At 39.6% G+C, this 19,885-nt stretch overlaps 1 protein-coding gene across 1 annotated transcript in view; it reads right to left on the bottom strand.

Moving 5' to 3' along the window:
- The window catches only part of LOC122813005 (beta-2-glycoprotein 1-like), a 202,606-nt gene that overhangs the window by 29,450 nt on the left and 153,271 nt on the right, over nt 1-19,885 (bottom strand). Inside the window, exon 6 of the mRNA XM_044085106.1 lies at nt 16,862-17,059. Within this exon, the coding sequence (XP_043941041.1) occupies nt 16,862-17,059 (198 nt within the window). The remainder of the gene's footprint in view (nt 1-16,861; nt 17,060-19,885) is intronic.

Raw genomic sequence — 19,885 nt, 5'->3', positions numbered from 1 at the left:
CAATCAGGCATGTAGGTGGGAAAAAATAAGGCCAATGGATGCATAAACAGAAGAGACAATGCACACATCAGATCTAAGTAACTATATTAATTAGCCAACTTAAGTGGAGGCACACAGAAAGAAATTCAGTGACTTCCCCAGCTTCTTTGCAGATTTAAAAACTTCTCCAGACAGTGTAACTCAGAAAATATCTAAACAGGCCTCTAGTCTTATCAGAAGATAAAGGGCAATGTAAACTCTGTCTAGAAAGTATCACTGAAGGAAACAAAATAACCAATGAAAACACAAGTGAAGTCTGAAGCTCAGTTGCTAAAAGTCTCCTTAGACAAGCAAATGAACTGCTTGGAACAGTTTATTGAGAATGCTTGTTACTTACAAAGTGCTTAATCCACAGAGTATGTCACTGTGAAGCTTGTATTCCATTTTCTGTTGTACCTTAGCTGACTTGGCATCAAATACACAACACATGGACTAGTGTTTCACTAACCTCCTCAGACTTTCTTTTCAGTTCATTTCTCAGATCCCTTTTCAGGTCACCAAAGTACCACCACGACTCGGAATAAAAGTTAAGAATTATAATTCCTTTATTATCTAATAAAGGAATTACAATTAATTATCTAATAAAGGAATTACAATTCTTAACTTTTATTCTGAGTCGTGGTGGTACTTTGGTGACCTGAAAAGGAATTTAGCATTTGTGCGTTTACACAATAAAGTGCCTTTACCCTGAAGCTGCTTGTGGATTTATTTTTCATTTCTCAGATCCCTCGAATTTGTCTCTGTACTTTCACCTTGGCCCTCTACATTCTAACCTTAGCAAAGCCACATTATGCTTTTAGGCTCAAATATCCCACAATTTATATGTTTGTTTCAGGATAACCATCTTTCCTGTTAACCCTATGGTACTCATAACTTCCATCAAAACTTGGCATCTCCTTAAAAAAAGAAATCCTGTGTTTGTATATGATCTGTTTTTAAACTCTGTTTAAATATTGACTTGTTTTATTTTGTTTATTTTAAATTAAATTATTTTAATTACACACTATTGCTACCAAAATAATCCAGTGCTATTCTATATATGTCAATCAAAGTCTCTAATGGAAACACATGCTGCAAATGGGTGGATATGGAAATCAGGACAAACTTAAATTTTAGTTATATAAACTTCATTGCTAAGTTTAATTTAACTATTCAAAACATTGCTCAACTGCCTACAACTGAATAAAGAAGTATGACTTGAAGAAAACGCTATGCCTCATTCTTTTTTCAACACTGATCTCTATGCGATTGACATATACTCTCGACTTCACAAATGATTTTTCAGGGATACCGAACAAGATACATGAACATGGTCAGTTAGGTTAATTCCAGAGTTATTTGGATACTGTTATTCATACTGTTATTCATTTGTCTTAATAATATATGTTGCAAAGAGTGCAGTCATTTGCCTTTGATCCCTGTGCTGTCTTAACCATTCCACCAACCATACTGTGCACCCTTGATAGTTATTTTTTTGTTCTGGTAACCCTCTTTAGTCATTCAATAGCTGCCGCATGAAATTAGAGACAATCTATCCCTTCCTCTCCTTATGAGAAATCTGAAAATCCTATATTTTACAATTTTCTGTATCCTGCATTTGAATTGTGGTTTTTTTTCCTAGCTCCTTTCTTTTTCCTTGGTTTGCAGCCATTAAATCTTGTGCACCCTTCATTTCATTCTGGAGTGTGTTGATAACTTTAATTTGCCTCATAGGGGCTTCTTTCCATTTCAGCCCTAGCTTTCCCCAGTACTGTTCCAGGCCAGGCCATTTTCTCCTCCAGTGTCATAATCCTTGTTGCTTTTTGACAGAGACAGTATATATCTGTGCAACTTTCTGTATTGTCAGTTTCCATTTCATCTTGCAGGTTGACCACAACAGCCGTCTGTTTATTTTCTGCCATAATACAAGGCTGTTGTGGGTTCACAGCTTTGGACAACGATGAGAAATATTTTTTCTCTTTGCCCTGTTTAGTTAGTGGATGCAATGCTTACCAAACTTCATTCATCTATAACAGTTTCACTCATGAAAACACTTTGGTGTTTTTTTACCATTTTTAGATGAGATTTTGAAAATAAATTAGCCACTGAAACTTTAAGAACAAAGGGGCATTCCCATTAGAAGTCTTACTTTGAGTTTTGTTTCTGTATTACTTAGGCAACAGACAATTAAATTATTATCATGATGAAAATACTTTACTTAGAACTATTACCAGCATCTTGTTTGGAATTCAATACTTTGAGAAAGCAAATTGATTCATGATGTGGTCTGGATAGGAAACTATCATTAACAGTGCTGCAAAGTGTGAGCTCACGTAGGCAAATATTTTAAATCCTTATGACATTAATATCAGTGTGACTAGAAAAGAGGCACATTACATCATCTGAGATACAAATGTATTATCATTCAATAAGCAATCATAAAATATCAGTTATTTCAATCTAATATAATGTAGAGTGTATTAGACCAAAGAAAAGACTTAAAATTAAGGAGGCAAAAATAAAGGGATACTGCTAAAGTTATCCTTACAATGTTGATTGTTTCATTAGAAATTGTTGTTTTGTTCAGATGATAGGCAGAGCTGTTAGTGCATATCGCAGCTTGTGTAACTGTCCCAAAGTGTGATGTTAGAAACCATGATTGTGAGATGGCATTTAAAAGTAAGGTTGTAATGTTGCTGAGAGAAAAAGCCTCCCTGTTAGGTAAACACTTGAAATGCTTTTCAGGCAGACTTGACTTATCTACACTTCTGAAAAAAGTAGCTGGACCAGGTTACACTGGCAATGAATGCATCAGTGAATATCTCAGCTACCATTTTAGGCCAGTTTATTGCTATTGAAGAGGTCATGAGAGAGGCTTAAGACGCAATCTTGCTCAACCTTCAAATGTATTACACTGTCTGTGTGTGTTACTGTGTGTATGTATGTGTGTGTGTGTGTGTGTGTGTGTGTGTGTGTGTGTGTGTGTGTGTGTGTGTGTGTGAGACAGAGATAGAGAGAGAGAGAGAGGGGTGGGGTAGGGAATGCTATGCCAATGAAGTGTTATTTAAGATAAACTTTCAGTTTGTCTTGACATCCATATATTCTATCCTGGTGATGGCATAAAAAAAGAATTTGCCACTGATGTGACCAAAACTTGTAAACTATGTTTTTCATATTTTTACTACTAAATCCCTAGTCCAAACTATGTGTTCTCTGAGCTGTCATTTTGTACAATGTTTATTCACTGTAACCAAATTATCTAAGTTGTTTTTACTTTCAAGACCTTCATTGTGGCTGTAAATATTTTATTGTTGCCATGGATCAATAAACTTCTCACTTATATAGTTAACAAAGGAATGCATAAATAAATATTCTTGTGGTATATTCATTTTCTCACAAGAGTCTGAGAGGTATGGATAAGGGGACAAACATTAAAAGAAAGGTCCAAATGCTCATTCCCACCCTTGGCATGCCAGAATATACTTGTTGGATTATTTTATTTTATTTATTTATTTTATTTTACATTTGTTGACCGGGAAAGTCCGACTGGATGCATGTCCATTTTCAGCGGAGGCCCGGGGAGAAAAGCTCCACAGAGTAAAAAATAAACATTAATTACATACAGATTCATACAGAAAATATACATTTACAGGGACAATATTTTAGATACATTTTTCAGCAGGGTGAATTAGATACAATTCAAAATGCAATAATATTACTATAAGTTGTTACAGGATCCTTACAGTTATAGAATGCAGTAAAGCAGAGAGGAGCTTGATTTCTATAGAAACCAGAGGAGGTAGGATCTAAAGGACGTTGGTTGATAATTATTTGAGACTTTGAAAAGGAAGAGTAGGATCTTGTAGGTACAGAGGAGTGGGTATAATATGGGTCAAGGAGAGTTAATCAGGGTTAATACATGGGCAAAGCCAATGAGACTTAAAATATAGCTTAAGATTATTTTTGAATTGACAAAGGGAGGTGGAAAGTTTTAGGTTGTTAGGGAGGGAATTCCAAACCTTCCCTATGGAATTGGCAAAGAGAGCTTCACCACCCAAGTTGTTGGCTTTGATGGTTTGAACCAGAAATCTATTAGAGGAGCGAAGACAGCTAAGATTGGAGTAAGGAATCAGTATTTCGCTCAGTGAAGGGGTTTTTTCAGGTTGTTTGATTATTTTAAATGCTTCAGTAAGTTGGTTCATTTTGAGAAGATTGGGTAGCTCAAGCCAGTCAAGTTTCCTTAGATTATGACAATGATGAGTTCTATGGGGAGCACATATTACAAATCTGGCAATGTGATTATAGGCAACAGAGAGTTTCTTGATCTCATTTTTATTGAGGAAGGAAAGGACAGGAGAGGCATACAGTAAGGTAGAGAGGAGATGTGTGCGTGCAATAGTGAGTTTGGCAGTAGGGGTAAGGAAGTTTTTGATTCTATACAAGGATCCGAGTTTCTTATTTACTGTTTTTATGGTTTGACTGATATGGTTGTCAAATCTAAGCTTATTATCAATAGTGACCCCTAACAGTTTGGTGGTGGTATCAGGCTCAATTTTGGTACCATTAGTAGATTGGACGAAGAAGGTATTGCTATTAGATAGTGGAGAAAGTTGAACTGGTGAAGGCCCTGAGGAGGGAAGAATTATTAGTAATTTGTTTTTTTTTTGGATTTAGGATGAGTTTCCATGCTGCAAACCATTTTTCTACTGCAGTAAAGGAGTGTTGGGTGACTACTTGTAGATCAGAGAGAGAGACTGCAGAGCATATCAGGGTGGAGTCATCTGCATATTGGATACAGGTGGCTTTAGGGATAACAGTGTGGAGTTCATTTATGAATACAGAGAAGAGGAGGGGACCTAGAATGGAGCCCTGAGGGACTCCTATGGTATTAGGCAGCAGGTCAGATAGCTTATTTTGCCATTGGACTGCTTGTTGTCTGCCAGAGAGGTAAGCCTTGAACCAGCTGAGAGCTGGATTATCAAGGTGTAAGGTTTCTAGGGTGTGGAGCAGAATTGATTGACCATGTCAAAAGCTTTTGACAGATCAAGAAAGAGTGCAGAGGTTATTTTTTTGCTGTTACGGTTTTTATTTACTGAGTCCGTAAAGGAAAGTAGAGCGGTGGTCGTACTATGGTGGGGTCTGAAACCGTGTTGAGTATGGGACAAAAGATTATTTAGGTTTAGATAGTGAAGTAACTGTTTATGAACGCATCTTTCCATAATTTTGGCTATTGGAGACAAAATTGCAATGGGTCTATAGTTAGATGGTTCAGTGGAGGAGCCACCCTTGTGAAGTGGAATGACATAGGATATTTTCCATATGGCCGGGATGGTGGCCTCTGATATTGTTCGGTTAATAAGAATTGAGATGGGGTAGGCTATAACGTCTGCTGCTATTTGCAGGTATTCAGCTGGGAGTCGATCGGCAGAGAGAGTGGTTGGTTTGAGCTTCTTCAGTAAGGCTCTAATGTAAGAGGTGGGTGTTGGCTGAAGAGTAAAGGAGACGGATGATTCCTCAGGGACAGCAAGTAAGGGGGAAGAGGTAAGTTGATTGGCCAGTGACTGAATGGTCTCTGTGAAGAAGGAGTTAAAGGTATTTGCTACTTCTTCTGGGTTTTTACCAATAAGTTTCTCTGGGGTGGGTGTAGACGATTTCCCTGAATGGAGGAGATTATTTAAACCTGCCCAGAACTTCTTTGGATTATACTGGTGTTTATCTTGGAGATGACAAAAATAGTTCTTTTTGTCAAGGGTACTGTCTCTTTTTGTTTCATTTCTGAGCTGCTGGAACTTGATGCGATCCTGATGTGTCTTAGTTACTCGCCATTTGTCCCAGGCCTTATCTCTAAGTTTAATTTTAGATTTGGTTTCTGTAGTTAGCCAGGGTGCTATCCGTGTCTTGGTTCTGATATGTCGGTTAGGTGCATGAGAGTCCAGAATGTTGAGGAATGTGTCATTAAAGAATGCCACACTCTCTTCAAGAGGCAGAGTTTTTAGCTTGGACCAGTTACAGGATTTGAGTTCTGTTAAGAATTGAGCTGGGACAAATTTCTTTTTATTTCTAACAAGTCTATATATGGGAAGGTTTAAGTTGGTGAATTTGTGTTTAATTATGAATGTGGTGAGGTGGTCACTAAGGTCATTAGGGAGGGTCCCTGTAGTATATTTATGTGTCCCATTATTTGTAAGAATCCAGTCAATTATGCTCTCCTTTTGGTTGGTATTACCAATTCTTGTTGGGGAGACAATTTTTTGTGAAAATCCATATAAATTTATGGGGATGGGATTGGTCTCAGTGGAACATTTGGTCCAATCAATATTAACGTCCCCTAAGACAATGGTTTCCTGAGGGTAGTTAGAAGCTAACCAGTTTAGTGTTGACTCCAACGTTTCTAAGTTGTTCCCTGGCGGAATATAGATTACAATAAGATTGATACCTTTTACATTATTTATGCAAAGTATTAGGGCAATTAACTCTGCATTAGCAACATTAGGCGGTTGTATAGGATTCATGATGATATTAAGGGAACTTCTATACATAACAGCTATTCCACCACCTCTTTTTTTTTCCCGATCAACCCTTAAGATATTATATCCGGGTGGAAGAATTTCTTCGTCTTTTGTGGCTGGTTTGAGCCATGTTTCTGATAGACACATGATGTCAGGGCGATGGGTGGCTATCAGAGCATGTAAATTGTGAACCTTATTATTTAAGCTTCTTAGATTAAGATGGAAGATAAGAAGAGAGCTGGCTGATCTTTGGACTGCTGTTGGTGGGACAGAGTAGATGGGCCCGGGTTCGGGTGAATATCACCATCTTTAGTAATAGATTTCTTCAGGTGGTCTAAGAGTCTTAGCAGTTTATAAAATATTTTTTGTCCATGTTTAGTGCTTGTTGCCTTAAGGTAAGATTGTGTAATAAATATGCCATTAGTTCTTAGAGTTCTTGTGGGGTAGTAGAGAGGGGAGGTTTCTTTGGAGAGAGCATTTCTAAAATTAGAAGTTTGTCCCTTAGGATAGTGAAATCCCTTGAGGTTTTGGTTTTCATAGATGGATAAATAGTAAGGGATAATAAATAGTGGGAGTAAGAGTGGGATAATAAGTTTCTTTACTTCACCCATAGTATATGGATGGAATTAACTAATAGGATAGGTGGGTCCTAGAAGTGGTTACCTAGATGTGCTAATATCAGGTGTTGTAGGAGGAGATATATTAAGTTGTTGGTGAGGCTTGATTGGCTCAGTGCTAGGGGGTGTGTCTTTTTGTACTGATAAATGTAGAGATAGCAGGGGTGGGTGGGATTAGGGGGCAGGGTGGGGCGCGGAGCGAGGGCAAAGCGGAGCGGGGATACAACAATCCCGGAGCTTGTACTACAGGTAGGTATAGCCCACAGTTAATGTTTGCAAGGCCAGATTACTATTAGATTAAATTAGTTGTGTTATTTTAAACATGAGAGATGACAACTGATGAGTCAGTTTAAGAGCTATTAACGTTCACTGTCATTTAGTATGTCTGCAATAATACAGTTTAATGTTTACATGATGCATGTATTTTAGAACCTGTATCATGTATATATATGTTGAGGCTCTGAAAAGTAATTTACCCAATAATTGACCTCCCAGACACACTAATTACAATAAATACTCCCAGCAACCTCAAAAAAACACTATCAAAGCAACACCCACCATGCCACATTCAACCCTAATGTAAGGGAAATTACTGCACAATCCAATATTTTGGTTATAGGAGACTCCATCATGAGTCACACCAATGTCCCACTCACCAGGCTGAGCAAAGAGAAGGTTACAGTCAGTTGCCTCTCAGAGGCAAGGATCCTTCAGCTCACATGCACTTAGGCCATTGAAACAGAAGCACAAGTGATACTCAGGGTCACACAGTGGGAGTAAATGATCAGAGATGTCCCTCTCTGGTCTATATGAGGAGAGGCATGATGGAGCTCTCAGACTGTATGAGCCTAGCATTGAGTGGCATTCTATCTTTACCAAGGATGAAACCACAATATAAACAAAAGATGATTGACTTTAACAGTTACCTTAGAGTATGGTGCCATTTGAAGGGGATACAATACTTGTCAGCCTGGGAAGGTATGGCTGACAGACCATAGTGTTTTGTCAGGGATGGTGTGCACCTGATCATTCAAGACTTTCGTTAAAAACTTATATACTATCATAGTGACTTTTTAGGCATTATCAACCTGAGAAACCTTCTGACATAGCAAAACTACCCCAAGAAATTCTAAAGGTGTTAGTACTCAGAGATAGGAGTCTAAGTAAGAAGGTCCACTCCCTGTAAGCTGTCCTCACCCTGGAGAATGTAAATGTCTGTGTAGTTACTGAAATGTGGTTTAATGCCACAGAGTGCACCCTGGCAGTGCAGGACTATAAAGCCTCCTCACATTTAGATCTGTTACTACACAGAACAGGCCAAAAGGTGGAGGTGTTTCAATTTATATAAAAAATAAACATGCTTCAATGCTGCTCCGACAGCATGATGAGCTTGTGCATTTCCACATCCAAATTACCATATACAAAGTCCCACACCCATATCCTTGTAAACTATAGTTCCCCCTGTATGACCCAGGAACCCCATAACATGTGCTTAAGCATAGTGGAGACTTTTCCCATTTAACCAAGCACCATATTCATGGATGACTTTAACTACCCCACTATAAACGGGGAAACAGATATGGCCCCTAACGTTTAGGCCCAGTGATTCATGGACTTCATAAACACAAATTCCCTTTACCAGATAGTCTGTATACCCCCTCGGGGTGCTAACATCTTTGACCTAGCCCTCACAAACATGAAGTAAGTTTATACCCCCAAGTATATTTTCCTTACCAGTCAAATCAGACCATAAAGCTGTCTCCTTTTAAATAAAAATAAAATCTGGGACACTATGTAACCCTGGAGATTTTTAGAAATTATTCCATGGCAAACTTTCTACTTCTAAGTGACACCATAGCAAATTTTTAAGGTCTCCACCACAAATCCAGGAAACACCACTGCCCACACTAAGTCATTCAAAACAAACCTTTACAATCATGTATACAGTTGTATAGAGACTGTGGTACTACCCAAAATAAGTTAATGAGAAACTCAAAAAAGAAGACACTGTGGTGGAATCATGACATCAATAGATTATATAACAAAAGGAAGAGGATCCTGGCCAAAAATAGGATGTACAATGTCCAGCAAGATAAGAACTCCCTCATCAAACTAAATAAACAACTCAGGGGACTAATTAAGTAAACCAAAGCCAAATTTTAGATAAAGGTAGCCTCCCGGAGTAGGGCCAACCACAATACATTCTTCAGTTTTGTCCAAAACCTGAAAAGCAATACGCAACAATGTACTGATCTAATGGTATGTTGCGCCACCTATACTGAGCCAGAGGACATAGCAAACATACTGGCTGATAAATTTAGCTCCAGTTCTACCCCACATTCTACTGCAGAAGCACTATTTGACTGTAGCCTCTAAACAGACTACATGCCAAGTTAATGAAAGACTGTAACTGTTATCCCATTACTGAGGTCAGGCCATCCACTGACGCAGAAAACAACCTACCCACTGGCCTGACTAGTCTGATATGCAACATCATGGGTAGCATTATAATGGACATGATATATAATGACATAAGAAACCTTCAGATGCTGGAACTAAATCAGTTTGGTTTTGTCAAAGGAAGGTCATGCCTACTCAACAAAGTGAATGTATTTGAGAAGGTCAGCAAAACAATGATTGAGGGTAAAATGGTGTATACTGCCTACCATGACCTGGTCAAAGCATTCAACATAATTCCCCACATTTGCATTATGGACAAGCTCAAAGAATTAGGAATAAAACCCTATGTCACCAGCTGGATAGCCATCTAACTCAGAGATAGGACCCAAAAAGGTAAGCTAGGGATGTTTACCTCCACAAAAAGTTCAAACCCTAGTGGAGTTCCTCTGGGATTTGTACTGAGGCTGCTCCTGTTTGCCATCTACTTCTCTAAAGTTAAGTCTAATGTCAAAGGCCTCTGGCTGACCAGATTCACAGACAATTGCAAATTAGGTGCAACCATTGAATCCCCCCGACACAAACATCCTCCAAAAGGGCCTGATATAGACTAATAACTGGTGCCAGTGTCATCTTTTAAACTCAGTGCTAAGAAGCATAACAGTAACTTTCAGTAAGACTTCTCCCTGAAATAAACAAGTAACTCAGGAGCTTAATAAAATACACCAAAGCCAAGTTTGAGGGTAAAATAGCTGTCCAAGCAAAAGACAATCACAAGGCTTTTTTTAGTTATGTTCATAATCTCAAAAGCACAATGTAGTTAGTTATGTTCATAATCTCAAAAGCACAATGTAGCAATCCACTGAATTGATTGTGAATGGTGTTACCTACACTGAGGCTGATGAAATAGGGAACCCACTGGCCAATAAATTTAGCTCTAACTTTACTACTCTTACTGGTCCTTGAGATATACTCCAAATTAGCTTGTCTCCAAATATTACACAAAGCCAATACTGCTTTGATGGTTCTTGATAATGTTCCTGTGTGCATCTTAGCAAGAAATATGATTTAGCCACACCCCTAACAACACTGTTCAATCTCAGCCTCCATGCAGGTTTTGCACCTAGCAAACTGAGAATGGCTACACTCAATTCCCCTGCATAAGGAAAGACCTTCCACAGAACTTGGTGATTATAGACCAGTAAGTCTGTCAAACCCCATCTGCAAAACTGTGGAAAGCCTTATCATGGAAGTTATCAATTAGGACATAGAGAACCTCCAAACACTGAACCTGTCTGAGTTTGGATTCTTCAAAAGAAAGACATGCTTGCTAAACCTGGTGGATTTTTTGAAATGTCTCCAAAGCAATGGACGAAGGTAAAATGGTATGCATCACATACCTTGACCTGACAAAAGCTTTTGACACAATCCCCCACTCAGGCATAATAGAAAAGCTAAATAAACTTTGAATAAACCACTATATGTCTCACTGGATTGCCAACTGGCTCACAGATAAAATGCAGGAAATCAAAATAGGGGAAGTTACCTTTACAAAGAGACCAGTCACCAGCGGAGTCCAACAGGATTGTGAGCTAGGACACCTTTTGTTTGGTATTTAATTTTTTGAAGTAAAAGTTAGTACTGAAGGGCTATAGCTGACTAAGTTTGCAGGTGACTGCAAGCTAGGAGCAGTCAATGAATCCCCAAATGACTTAGCCATTCTATAGAAAGGGTTGTTCCAAATAAATAAAATCATGGCAGTAAACTAAGTGCCAAAAAATGCATTTTTGTATCCTTTTGGAATTCATCTATCTCAGGGAAGTACCACATTGACAATACATCCCTAAGAGTTGACCCAGTTATTTGGGATTTGCAAATGTATGCGGACAGTGATCTAACTTTTAACCAGCATGTGTCCAGTGTTGTAAGAAAGTCCTTCTATATTGCACAACTTATAAACAAAGAGATTGTGTCTAGATCTAGGGATGTCATTGTCCCCCTTTACTCAGCCCCCATTAGTTCAGTCATTTAATATAATGCCCCCTTTGGCATCTATCTGTCCATTCACAAACAGCAACTGAAACACCCACAGAGATACCTAACTAAAAGAATACAAGGCCTAAACAACATGCCCTATATGGACTGATTCAAAGCCTTGTCACTATACTCGGCATTCTACAGACCGCTAAGGGTTGACCTGTGTCTGGCATACAAAGCAACCTCTGACCCAGTACTGATGGATTTACTGCAAATCAACAAGTCAGATGTCATCAGAAATACCCAGCCTAGGGATCTAAACCACTTCTACAACATCAGCAGAATGGCTTGGAAGGATAGGTATATCTCACAGAGGATACTGCATCTCTGGAACAGACTCCCCATCCACATAAAACAAAGTTCATCCCGGTCCATATTCAAGTGCACCTTGGAACTATGGATGGAAAAAAGAAAATTTACCCCAAGACTGCCTTCTGTACTACTAATGGACAGAAGCAGCTTCTAAATGCTTTATCCCAAGCATGGGTCCCCTGAAATCATCTGTAGAATGATCACAGTTATTCTCATTAGGGGTAATGTATATAATTATTGACCATGGGATAGGCAAAGCCAATCTCTAACCAAATGTTACATGGAAGAGCTCTCGGATCATGTGGCCCAGGCAGGTATGACCCTAGCCCTGAGTAGCATCCTGCCTTCGCCCAGAATGATACCACAATATAAGGATAAAATGATTGACTTCAACAATTGCTAAGCTTATGGTGTCATTCAAAGGGGATCCAGTATCTGTCTGCCTGGGATGACATGATTGACAGACCACGATGCTTTGCCAGAGATGGTCTGCACCTGTCGCCCCTGGGATTCAGGTTACTGGCTAAGGCTCTTGCCACCCTATAGTGCCTTTTTTAGGCAAACTTCAAAGGACAAAACCACCACCGTAACAGGTACAAGCATGCAAAATCTGAAGGTAATGCTACTCAATGCTAGAAGTCTAAACCTCAAAATGCATTCTCTCGAGGCACTCCTAAAAATGGAGAACATCGATATCTGTGCAGTAACTGAGACCTGGTTCAAGGCTCCAGAGAGCACCCCTGCAATACCAGGCTACAACTCTTACCACACTTTTCGGCCACTAAACCAGGACCAAAACACTAAAGGTGGAGGAGTGTCAATATTCACCAAGGATATTCACACCACTAGGCTAGTTGGCCAACACAATGTGTCTGAAATTCTCCAAGTGCAACTAACACTAGGTAAGACTGCAATCCAAATTGTAGCTTGCTACAGATCCCCCCCATGCCCCAAGATTCTCACTACACCTTTCTAAACATACTGGAAAATATTAAGATAGAACCAAACACCCTAATACTGGGTGATTTTAACTACCCTGCCATTAACTGGGAAAACTACTCATGTCCCAACACCTTTGCGCAACAGTTCTTGGAATTCATAAATTCCAATGCCCTGGATCAACTAATCCATAGTCCCACCAGGGACTCCAATATCCTAGACCTGGTCATTACCAACATGGGAAATCAATGCTCCATACCTATCGTCACCCCTCGTTAGTCAGGTCTGACCATAAGCTAATCACCCTTAACATCCACATCCCACCCCAACCCCCCAGTAAAGAAACAACCATAAAAAACTTCTCCAAAGCCAACTTCATGCTACTCAAGTCAGAAGTGACAAACTTCATGACACCCATGCAGATGGGAACTGAAAGTTCAACTGCTGAATCCTACACTAAGGCACTGTACGAGCACGTCCACTCATGCATGAATCGTGCCATCCCAAATAGAACCAAAATGCTCTCATCCAAAAAAAGGAAGCCAATCTGGTGGTCCCCTGCCATAAACAAACTTTACAACAAAAGGAAGAAACTTTTGCAGAAAAGAGGAAAATCCCAGGATGCAAAAAACTCCCTTACTAGCCTCAATAAGAAACTGAGATGCCTCATAAAATCCTTCAAAGCTAGTTACGAAAATAAAATTGCCAAAGATTCCAAAGACAACCACAAAGCATTCTATAACTATGTCAAGAATCTAAATGGCAATGCTCAGATCTGCTCAGAGCTGATCTGAGCAGATCTAAATGGCAATGCTCAGATCTGCTCTGAGCTAAAACAGAATGGCATTAAATATACTGATCCGAAGGATATTGCCAATATCCTGGCAGATCGATTCAGTGCCAACTTCACCCCCCTCTCACCCCCTAAATGGCCCATCTCAATACCGGAAGATTGCCAAATTCCAGTAATAATGGCCACACAGGTACAAACGCACTCTCTAAAGCCAAGAATACAGCATCCATGGGACCAGATGACATCCTGGGCTGTGTACTACATGAACTACAATATGAACTGGCACCTCACCTAAGTGTCATGTTTAATCATAGCCTCACCTCAGGTTTCGTGCCCACTGAGTGGCGCAGAGCTACAGTTATCCCAATCCACAAGGGGGGATCCACCTTGGATCCAGGAAACTACTGTCCCATCAGTCTGACAAGCCTTATCTGCAAGGCCATGGAGCGTATTATCATGGAACTTATAAACAAAGACATTGGCAACCTTCAAACACTGGACCCCATCCAGTTTGGGTTTATGAAGGGCCGATCTTGTCTCCTGAACCTGATGACTTCTTTGAATCAGTCTCCAGAGCCATGGACAAGGGTAAGGTGGTCCACACAGCCTATCTAGACCTTGCCAAGGCCTTTGACACCATCCCCCACTCTGGAATCATAGATAAACTTACTAAGTTGGGCATTAATCCCTATGTCACCCAATGGGTTGCTAAATGGCTTACTGATAGAACCCACACTGTAAAAGTAGCCGACTCCAAATCCAGCTCCAGACAAGTGACAAGTGGAATACCTCAGGGTTCAGTCCTGGGCCGCTCTTGTTTGGCATCTACTTCTCTGAAGTACAGGTCAACACTAAGGGACTCTGGCTAACAAAGTTTGCAGATGACTGCAAACTGGGAGCCATTATTGAATCCCCAAATGATGTGGATACTCTACAAAAGGGCCTTACAGAAACAGATGCTTGGTGCCAGAGCCATGGGCTCAAGCTCAATGCCAAGAAATGTATTGTTATCCCCTTTGGGAAAAAACATGTATCCATGAATTACCATATAGGTGGCAGTACACTAAACACAGAAAGTGTGATAAGAGACTTAGGGACACAGGTGGACAGTGGTCTCACCTTCGATAACCACATCGCCACAACAGTCAGGAAATCCTTCTATGTGGCACACCTCATCATGAAGGGCTTTTCATCCAGAAAAAAGGAGGTCATTGTCCCACTGTACTCATCCCTCATTAGACCCATTATAGAATACAACGCCCTATTTGGTATGTACCTCTCAAGACATCTGCAACAACTGGAAAGGCCTCAGAAATACCTCACTAAAAGAATCACAGGCCTAAAGCAGATGCCCTACGCTGACCGCCTTAAAAAACTCCAGCTATACTCTGTCGCATATCATCTACTCAGAGGAGATCTCTGCTTAACATACAAGGCCATGTCAAACCCAGACCTGTTGGACATGCTACACTTAAAGAAATCCCAATCCCTCAGAGCTACACGCTCCAGGGATCTAAACCTTGTCATCACAATAAACAAAACATGCTGGAAGGATAGGTTCCTGACCCAGAGACTCCCCAGACTCTGGAATAGATTGCCCATACATGTCAAGCAGAGTGCCTCTTTGGACCTCTTCAAGAGGAACCTTGACAATTGGATGGGAGAAAGGAAATTCACCCCAGGGATCACGTCAGTCGTCCTGCTAGACAGGGGTCCAGGAAAGTAAATAATGTGGGAAGAAATAGCCAGGGAATTGTTATGGCTAGGCTTGTATAGGCCCTAGGACTGATAGCCTAGTACCAACCTATGAACCTATGGTATATGTTAATTTGAGCACAAAAAGTAACTTGACTTTTGACCATTGCATATCTACAGTAGTAAGAAAACCATTCCATGTCACAACTTATAAGCAAAGGTATGGCATCCAGGCCCAGAGATGTCGGTGTTCTATTGTCGTCTGCCCTTATAAGATCACTCATCAAGTACAATGCACCTTTTGGTGGGTACCTCACCAGGCATATGCAACAAATGGAATGACCACAGAAGTTAGTCACAAAAAGTATACATGGTATAGAAAACAAGTCATATGAGGACCACCTCAAAGCATTTTCATTATACTCAGTCTCTTACAGGCTGCTGTGAGGTGAACTATTCCCTCAGTCTCTTACAGGCTACTGTGAGGTGAACTATTCCCTCAGTCTCTTACAGGCTGCTGTGAGGTGACCTATTCCCTTACAGGCTACTGTGAGGTGACCCTATTCCCTCAGTCTCATACAGTGTGCAGTCTCTTACAGGCTACTGTGAGGTGACCTATTCCCTCAGTCTCTTACAGGCTACTGTGAGGTGACCTATTCCCTCAGTCTCTTACAGGCTGCTGTGAGGTGACCTATTCCCTCAGTCTCTTACAGGCTGCTGTGAGGTGACCTATTCCCTCAGTCTCTTACAGGCTGCTGTGAGGTGACCTATTCCCTCAGTCTCTTACAGGCTGCTGTGAGGTGACCTATTCCCTCAGTCTCTTACAGGCTGCTGTGAGGTGACCTATTCCCTCAGTCTCTTACAGGCTGCTGTGAGGTGACCTATTCCCTCAGTCTCTTACAGGCTGCTGTGAGGTGACCTATTCCCTCAGTCTCTTACAGGCTGCTGTGAGGTGACCTATTCCTGGCTTATAAAGCATCCTCTGATCTAGCTTTAATGGACCTATTGCATATCTGAAAAACAAATGATATCGTAAACACGTGATCCTGGGACATAAACCTTGCCTGCAACATAAATAGGACACATTGAAAGGACAAGCATGTGTCTCAGAGGCTGCCTCTTCCATGGAACAGGCTTTCCATCCATGTGAAGCAAAGTTCTTCCTAGCTCTTTAGCTCTTATTTAAGCAAAACTTGCATTAGTGAATGGGGAATTGCAAATGTATCTCTGGTTTGGCTCTTCTATCTCTGCTAGAGAGAGGAAGCTTGTAACTACAGGCCCAGTTTGCCTGAGTTAATTTAGCCCACACAACACCTGAGGGACTAACACCTTTCTAACATTTCTGGGAAACATGGGTAGGTTTAATAAAGCCCTTTGGGGTTGTTAGCTTACTATTCTACTATGATCTTATGATTCTGTATTGGATTAAAATTAACTGTGTTATTTCAGAACGTATAAAATAAGTGTGTATTTTGCTTTTGGCTACTACATTAATTATGCCTTAATTATTTTTATTAAAGCACAAAGGCAAAAAATACTGTTACCTTTAAAACAAGATGGGATTGTAACCTTTCCATCCAAGCATTGAGTCAGCATGGCCATGCCACACTCCTTTTCTTTGTCCTTACAGTAAAAATAAAATGTATCGTTGTGTTTAACTTTCTGCTCAGGAAGATCTTCCAGCCATATTTTCTTCCCCTGATATGATATGCGTCCTCTTTTAGTAGGTATAACACAATTTGCTAAAAAAGAAATGAAAAATAAGCAATGTTTACACTTTTATTCATAGATTTATACTGCAAAATTGAAGCACGCATTCTGTTAACCTTATTGGTTTTCATTACATAGATTTCACTTAAGCTTACAGTACATTTCTATACTGAATCCGCATGGTATTATGATCTAAATTTCATATTCAAATAAACATATTTAAAATTTATAACCAAGTGCATGGTAACAGCTGGCACAGCAATTTGCCGATGGAACGCTTTCATTCAAAATTAAATTACATTTAAAAAGCTATAACATGTCTGAGATTGCATTTGTCTTCCTTTATAACTGTCATAAAATAAGCATTAATATCAGAGTATTATTAAAGGGAGCACCCTGATAATAACTTTATAAAAGATAACAAAGCTAGGCTTCATACACTTGGTAATCAACAGGATTCTTGCACAAAATTGCACAGAATAAAGAAGTTGTAGTGAATGGAATGGAAGTCTTATAATAAAATATATTTTAGAGCAGTGAATATGAACACAGACATTTTTATTGATCACCTTTTACCAAACCTAAATTTTATATTTTCCATGAAATTATCTGATGATTTTTTTGTATATAGTTTTGTTAAGTGACCTCTTCTTTATTTCTTTGAGTAGATTATTCCGAGAAATTTTCTGGCTCCATGGCATGACGAATAAAGCCTTAAATGTTACACAGATAACCTGTGATTGGAAAGGACTGCAGGTGACAACCAAGGAGGATGAGAGTGAGGGGAAAATACTGGCTCACCCATCTTGGAAGGAGGGAGGCAACTGAATGTGCTATCCCCAGTGACTCCTTGCAGAAGTCAAGAGAATGCACCAAGAATGTTAGGTCAGCTACACACAAAGGTTGTTAGGCAATGCTTCACACTATCACAATGGTGATGTAGGTATGGAAATGTACATATTCCACATTAGCCCAGCACTGTAATCCCCAGCTTGGTGTGAAATTCTGCAGAATAGCTTGCTGAGCCAATAGGGTTAGGGATTTGAACAATAAACCTTGAAGGCTGCAGAGATGATGACCCTGGATGTTGAGGTGATGGGAAAAAGTGATGTTTGATAAGAAATGGGGGAAAATAATCAGAAAAAAAGCACTGTACAAGTCCATATCAGTGTTCTCTTGATGTTTTAAAGGTTATGTATGAGCCTTGATTTATTAATCCTACCCTTTGATAAGACACTGGGTATTGTCGTCTGACACAGTGTAATATGGAATTGTATTTCTGAGCTCTACACACCGGTAGCAAATGGCCTCACAGCCTTTTGTTACAGTGACTCCATAATAAGTATATCATTTAAGTCAAGTTAGAAATACCCTCATCATTTGTGCTCTTTTTCCCCTCATCCTGTCCGATTACTTATTCAGACCTTCCCTACCTAGAGATCTAGCCACAATTTATGGTAAGGTTCCAATTGTAGGCCAGACAACCTCCAGTCTTTTAGACTATATACTTGATGAAATTTATCAAACCATCCTGTTTGCTCTCTTCATCAGTTACAATTACAGTGATGAAAGTAGGTTTCTCTCTGTATTCTGCCCCTCTAAGTTTATTTTGCAAAGTTAGATTTATTTCTTTTCAGCTACATGTTATGCAGAATCCCTTACTTTGATGCAAATGTCACCAATTCTCTGTGGATTGTGTACAGTCTAATCTTTTTTGTGTGATTTTCACATTGTTATAATGATATTACTTGCAAACCTGAATTTTAAGATACTTACATGAATGTATGACAGTCACTGATTTATTTCTCTGAATTTAGATTTTTCAGGAAATTTGCATGAAAAGCAAATTTGTCAACTTCAAAATTAACTAAAAGCCTCAGTAAATAAAGAACAAAACTGGTCCTAAAGTTACCATTTTGCCTGCACAGAATGACATGTTAGGGGATACATTAGGAGTAACATACAATGTCTTCTGCTCCCTGTCTGCATATATGACTGACACATTTTGGCCACATTGTAAATGCCATCAGAACAGAGTGACAGAAGCAAGCTATGCCCATGTTTTATAAGACTTACCTTAAGCTGTTCTAGAAGAAAACTGACAGCAATCTTCATTTGATGGAATCAATAAGATTACGCCTTGCAGAGGTGGCTATATTATGAAACTCCAATGAGTATTTTATGTCATTGTTTGGTTTATAAGATTACAAATGAAATGTTTTAAGTACTTTTAGGCATCAGAAAGACAAAACAATATTTATTTCAAGGGTAGAACCCCCTTGTAATTTCCATACAGTGAGTCCCCAACACCCCTTAAATTATATTCTAATGATGGGGCACCACTGTGAGAGAAGTAAGAGCACTGGAAGGAAATACTCATCAAATTCTCTCCCTGACAGGGGTGCAGCTAAGAAACTCTCCTATCAGTACTGGATTTTTGAGAGATTAGCCTTTGGAGAGTAATGCTTAAAACAAAGGTTGTACTACCCAGCTACATACTTAGCACATCACAGCAAACTAATTCCCTGCATTGTAATCACAATTCTATAGCCATACCAGTTTTATTTTATAGTGATGCTAGTTTTATTATGTGTCTTTAATTGTTTTATTTTGTAACTGCTGACCTCACAAACCTGTTCAGTCAAGAAAGTTTGAATCTGTAATATTTTTAACTTACCCAAAAGATGATTAATCTCAAATTGGGTTATATTTGTTAAGGAGATTCAGGAGGCTAAGCTCCCCGCATAGGCAAGAGCTGAGGGAGGGGGATTTTGACCCTACTTTAACAGGGTATATAGAATGAAATCTGTTTGAGGAAACAGGCTGGAGAAACTGAGATGCACCAGTACAGCATTGGA

Source organism: Protopterus annectens, chromosome 10.part0 (genome assembly GCF_019279795.1).
Source record: "Protopterus annectens isolate FY-2018-M chromosome 10.part0, PAN1.0, whole genome shotgun sequence".
Classification (NCBI taxonomy): domain Eukaryota; kingdom Metazoa; phylum Chordata; order Ceratodontiformes; family Protopteridae; genus Protopterus; species Protopterus annectens.
Note: the sequence above shows the minus strand (reverse complement) of the source record. Positions and strands in the feature narration are given on the sequence as shown.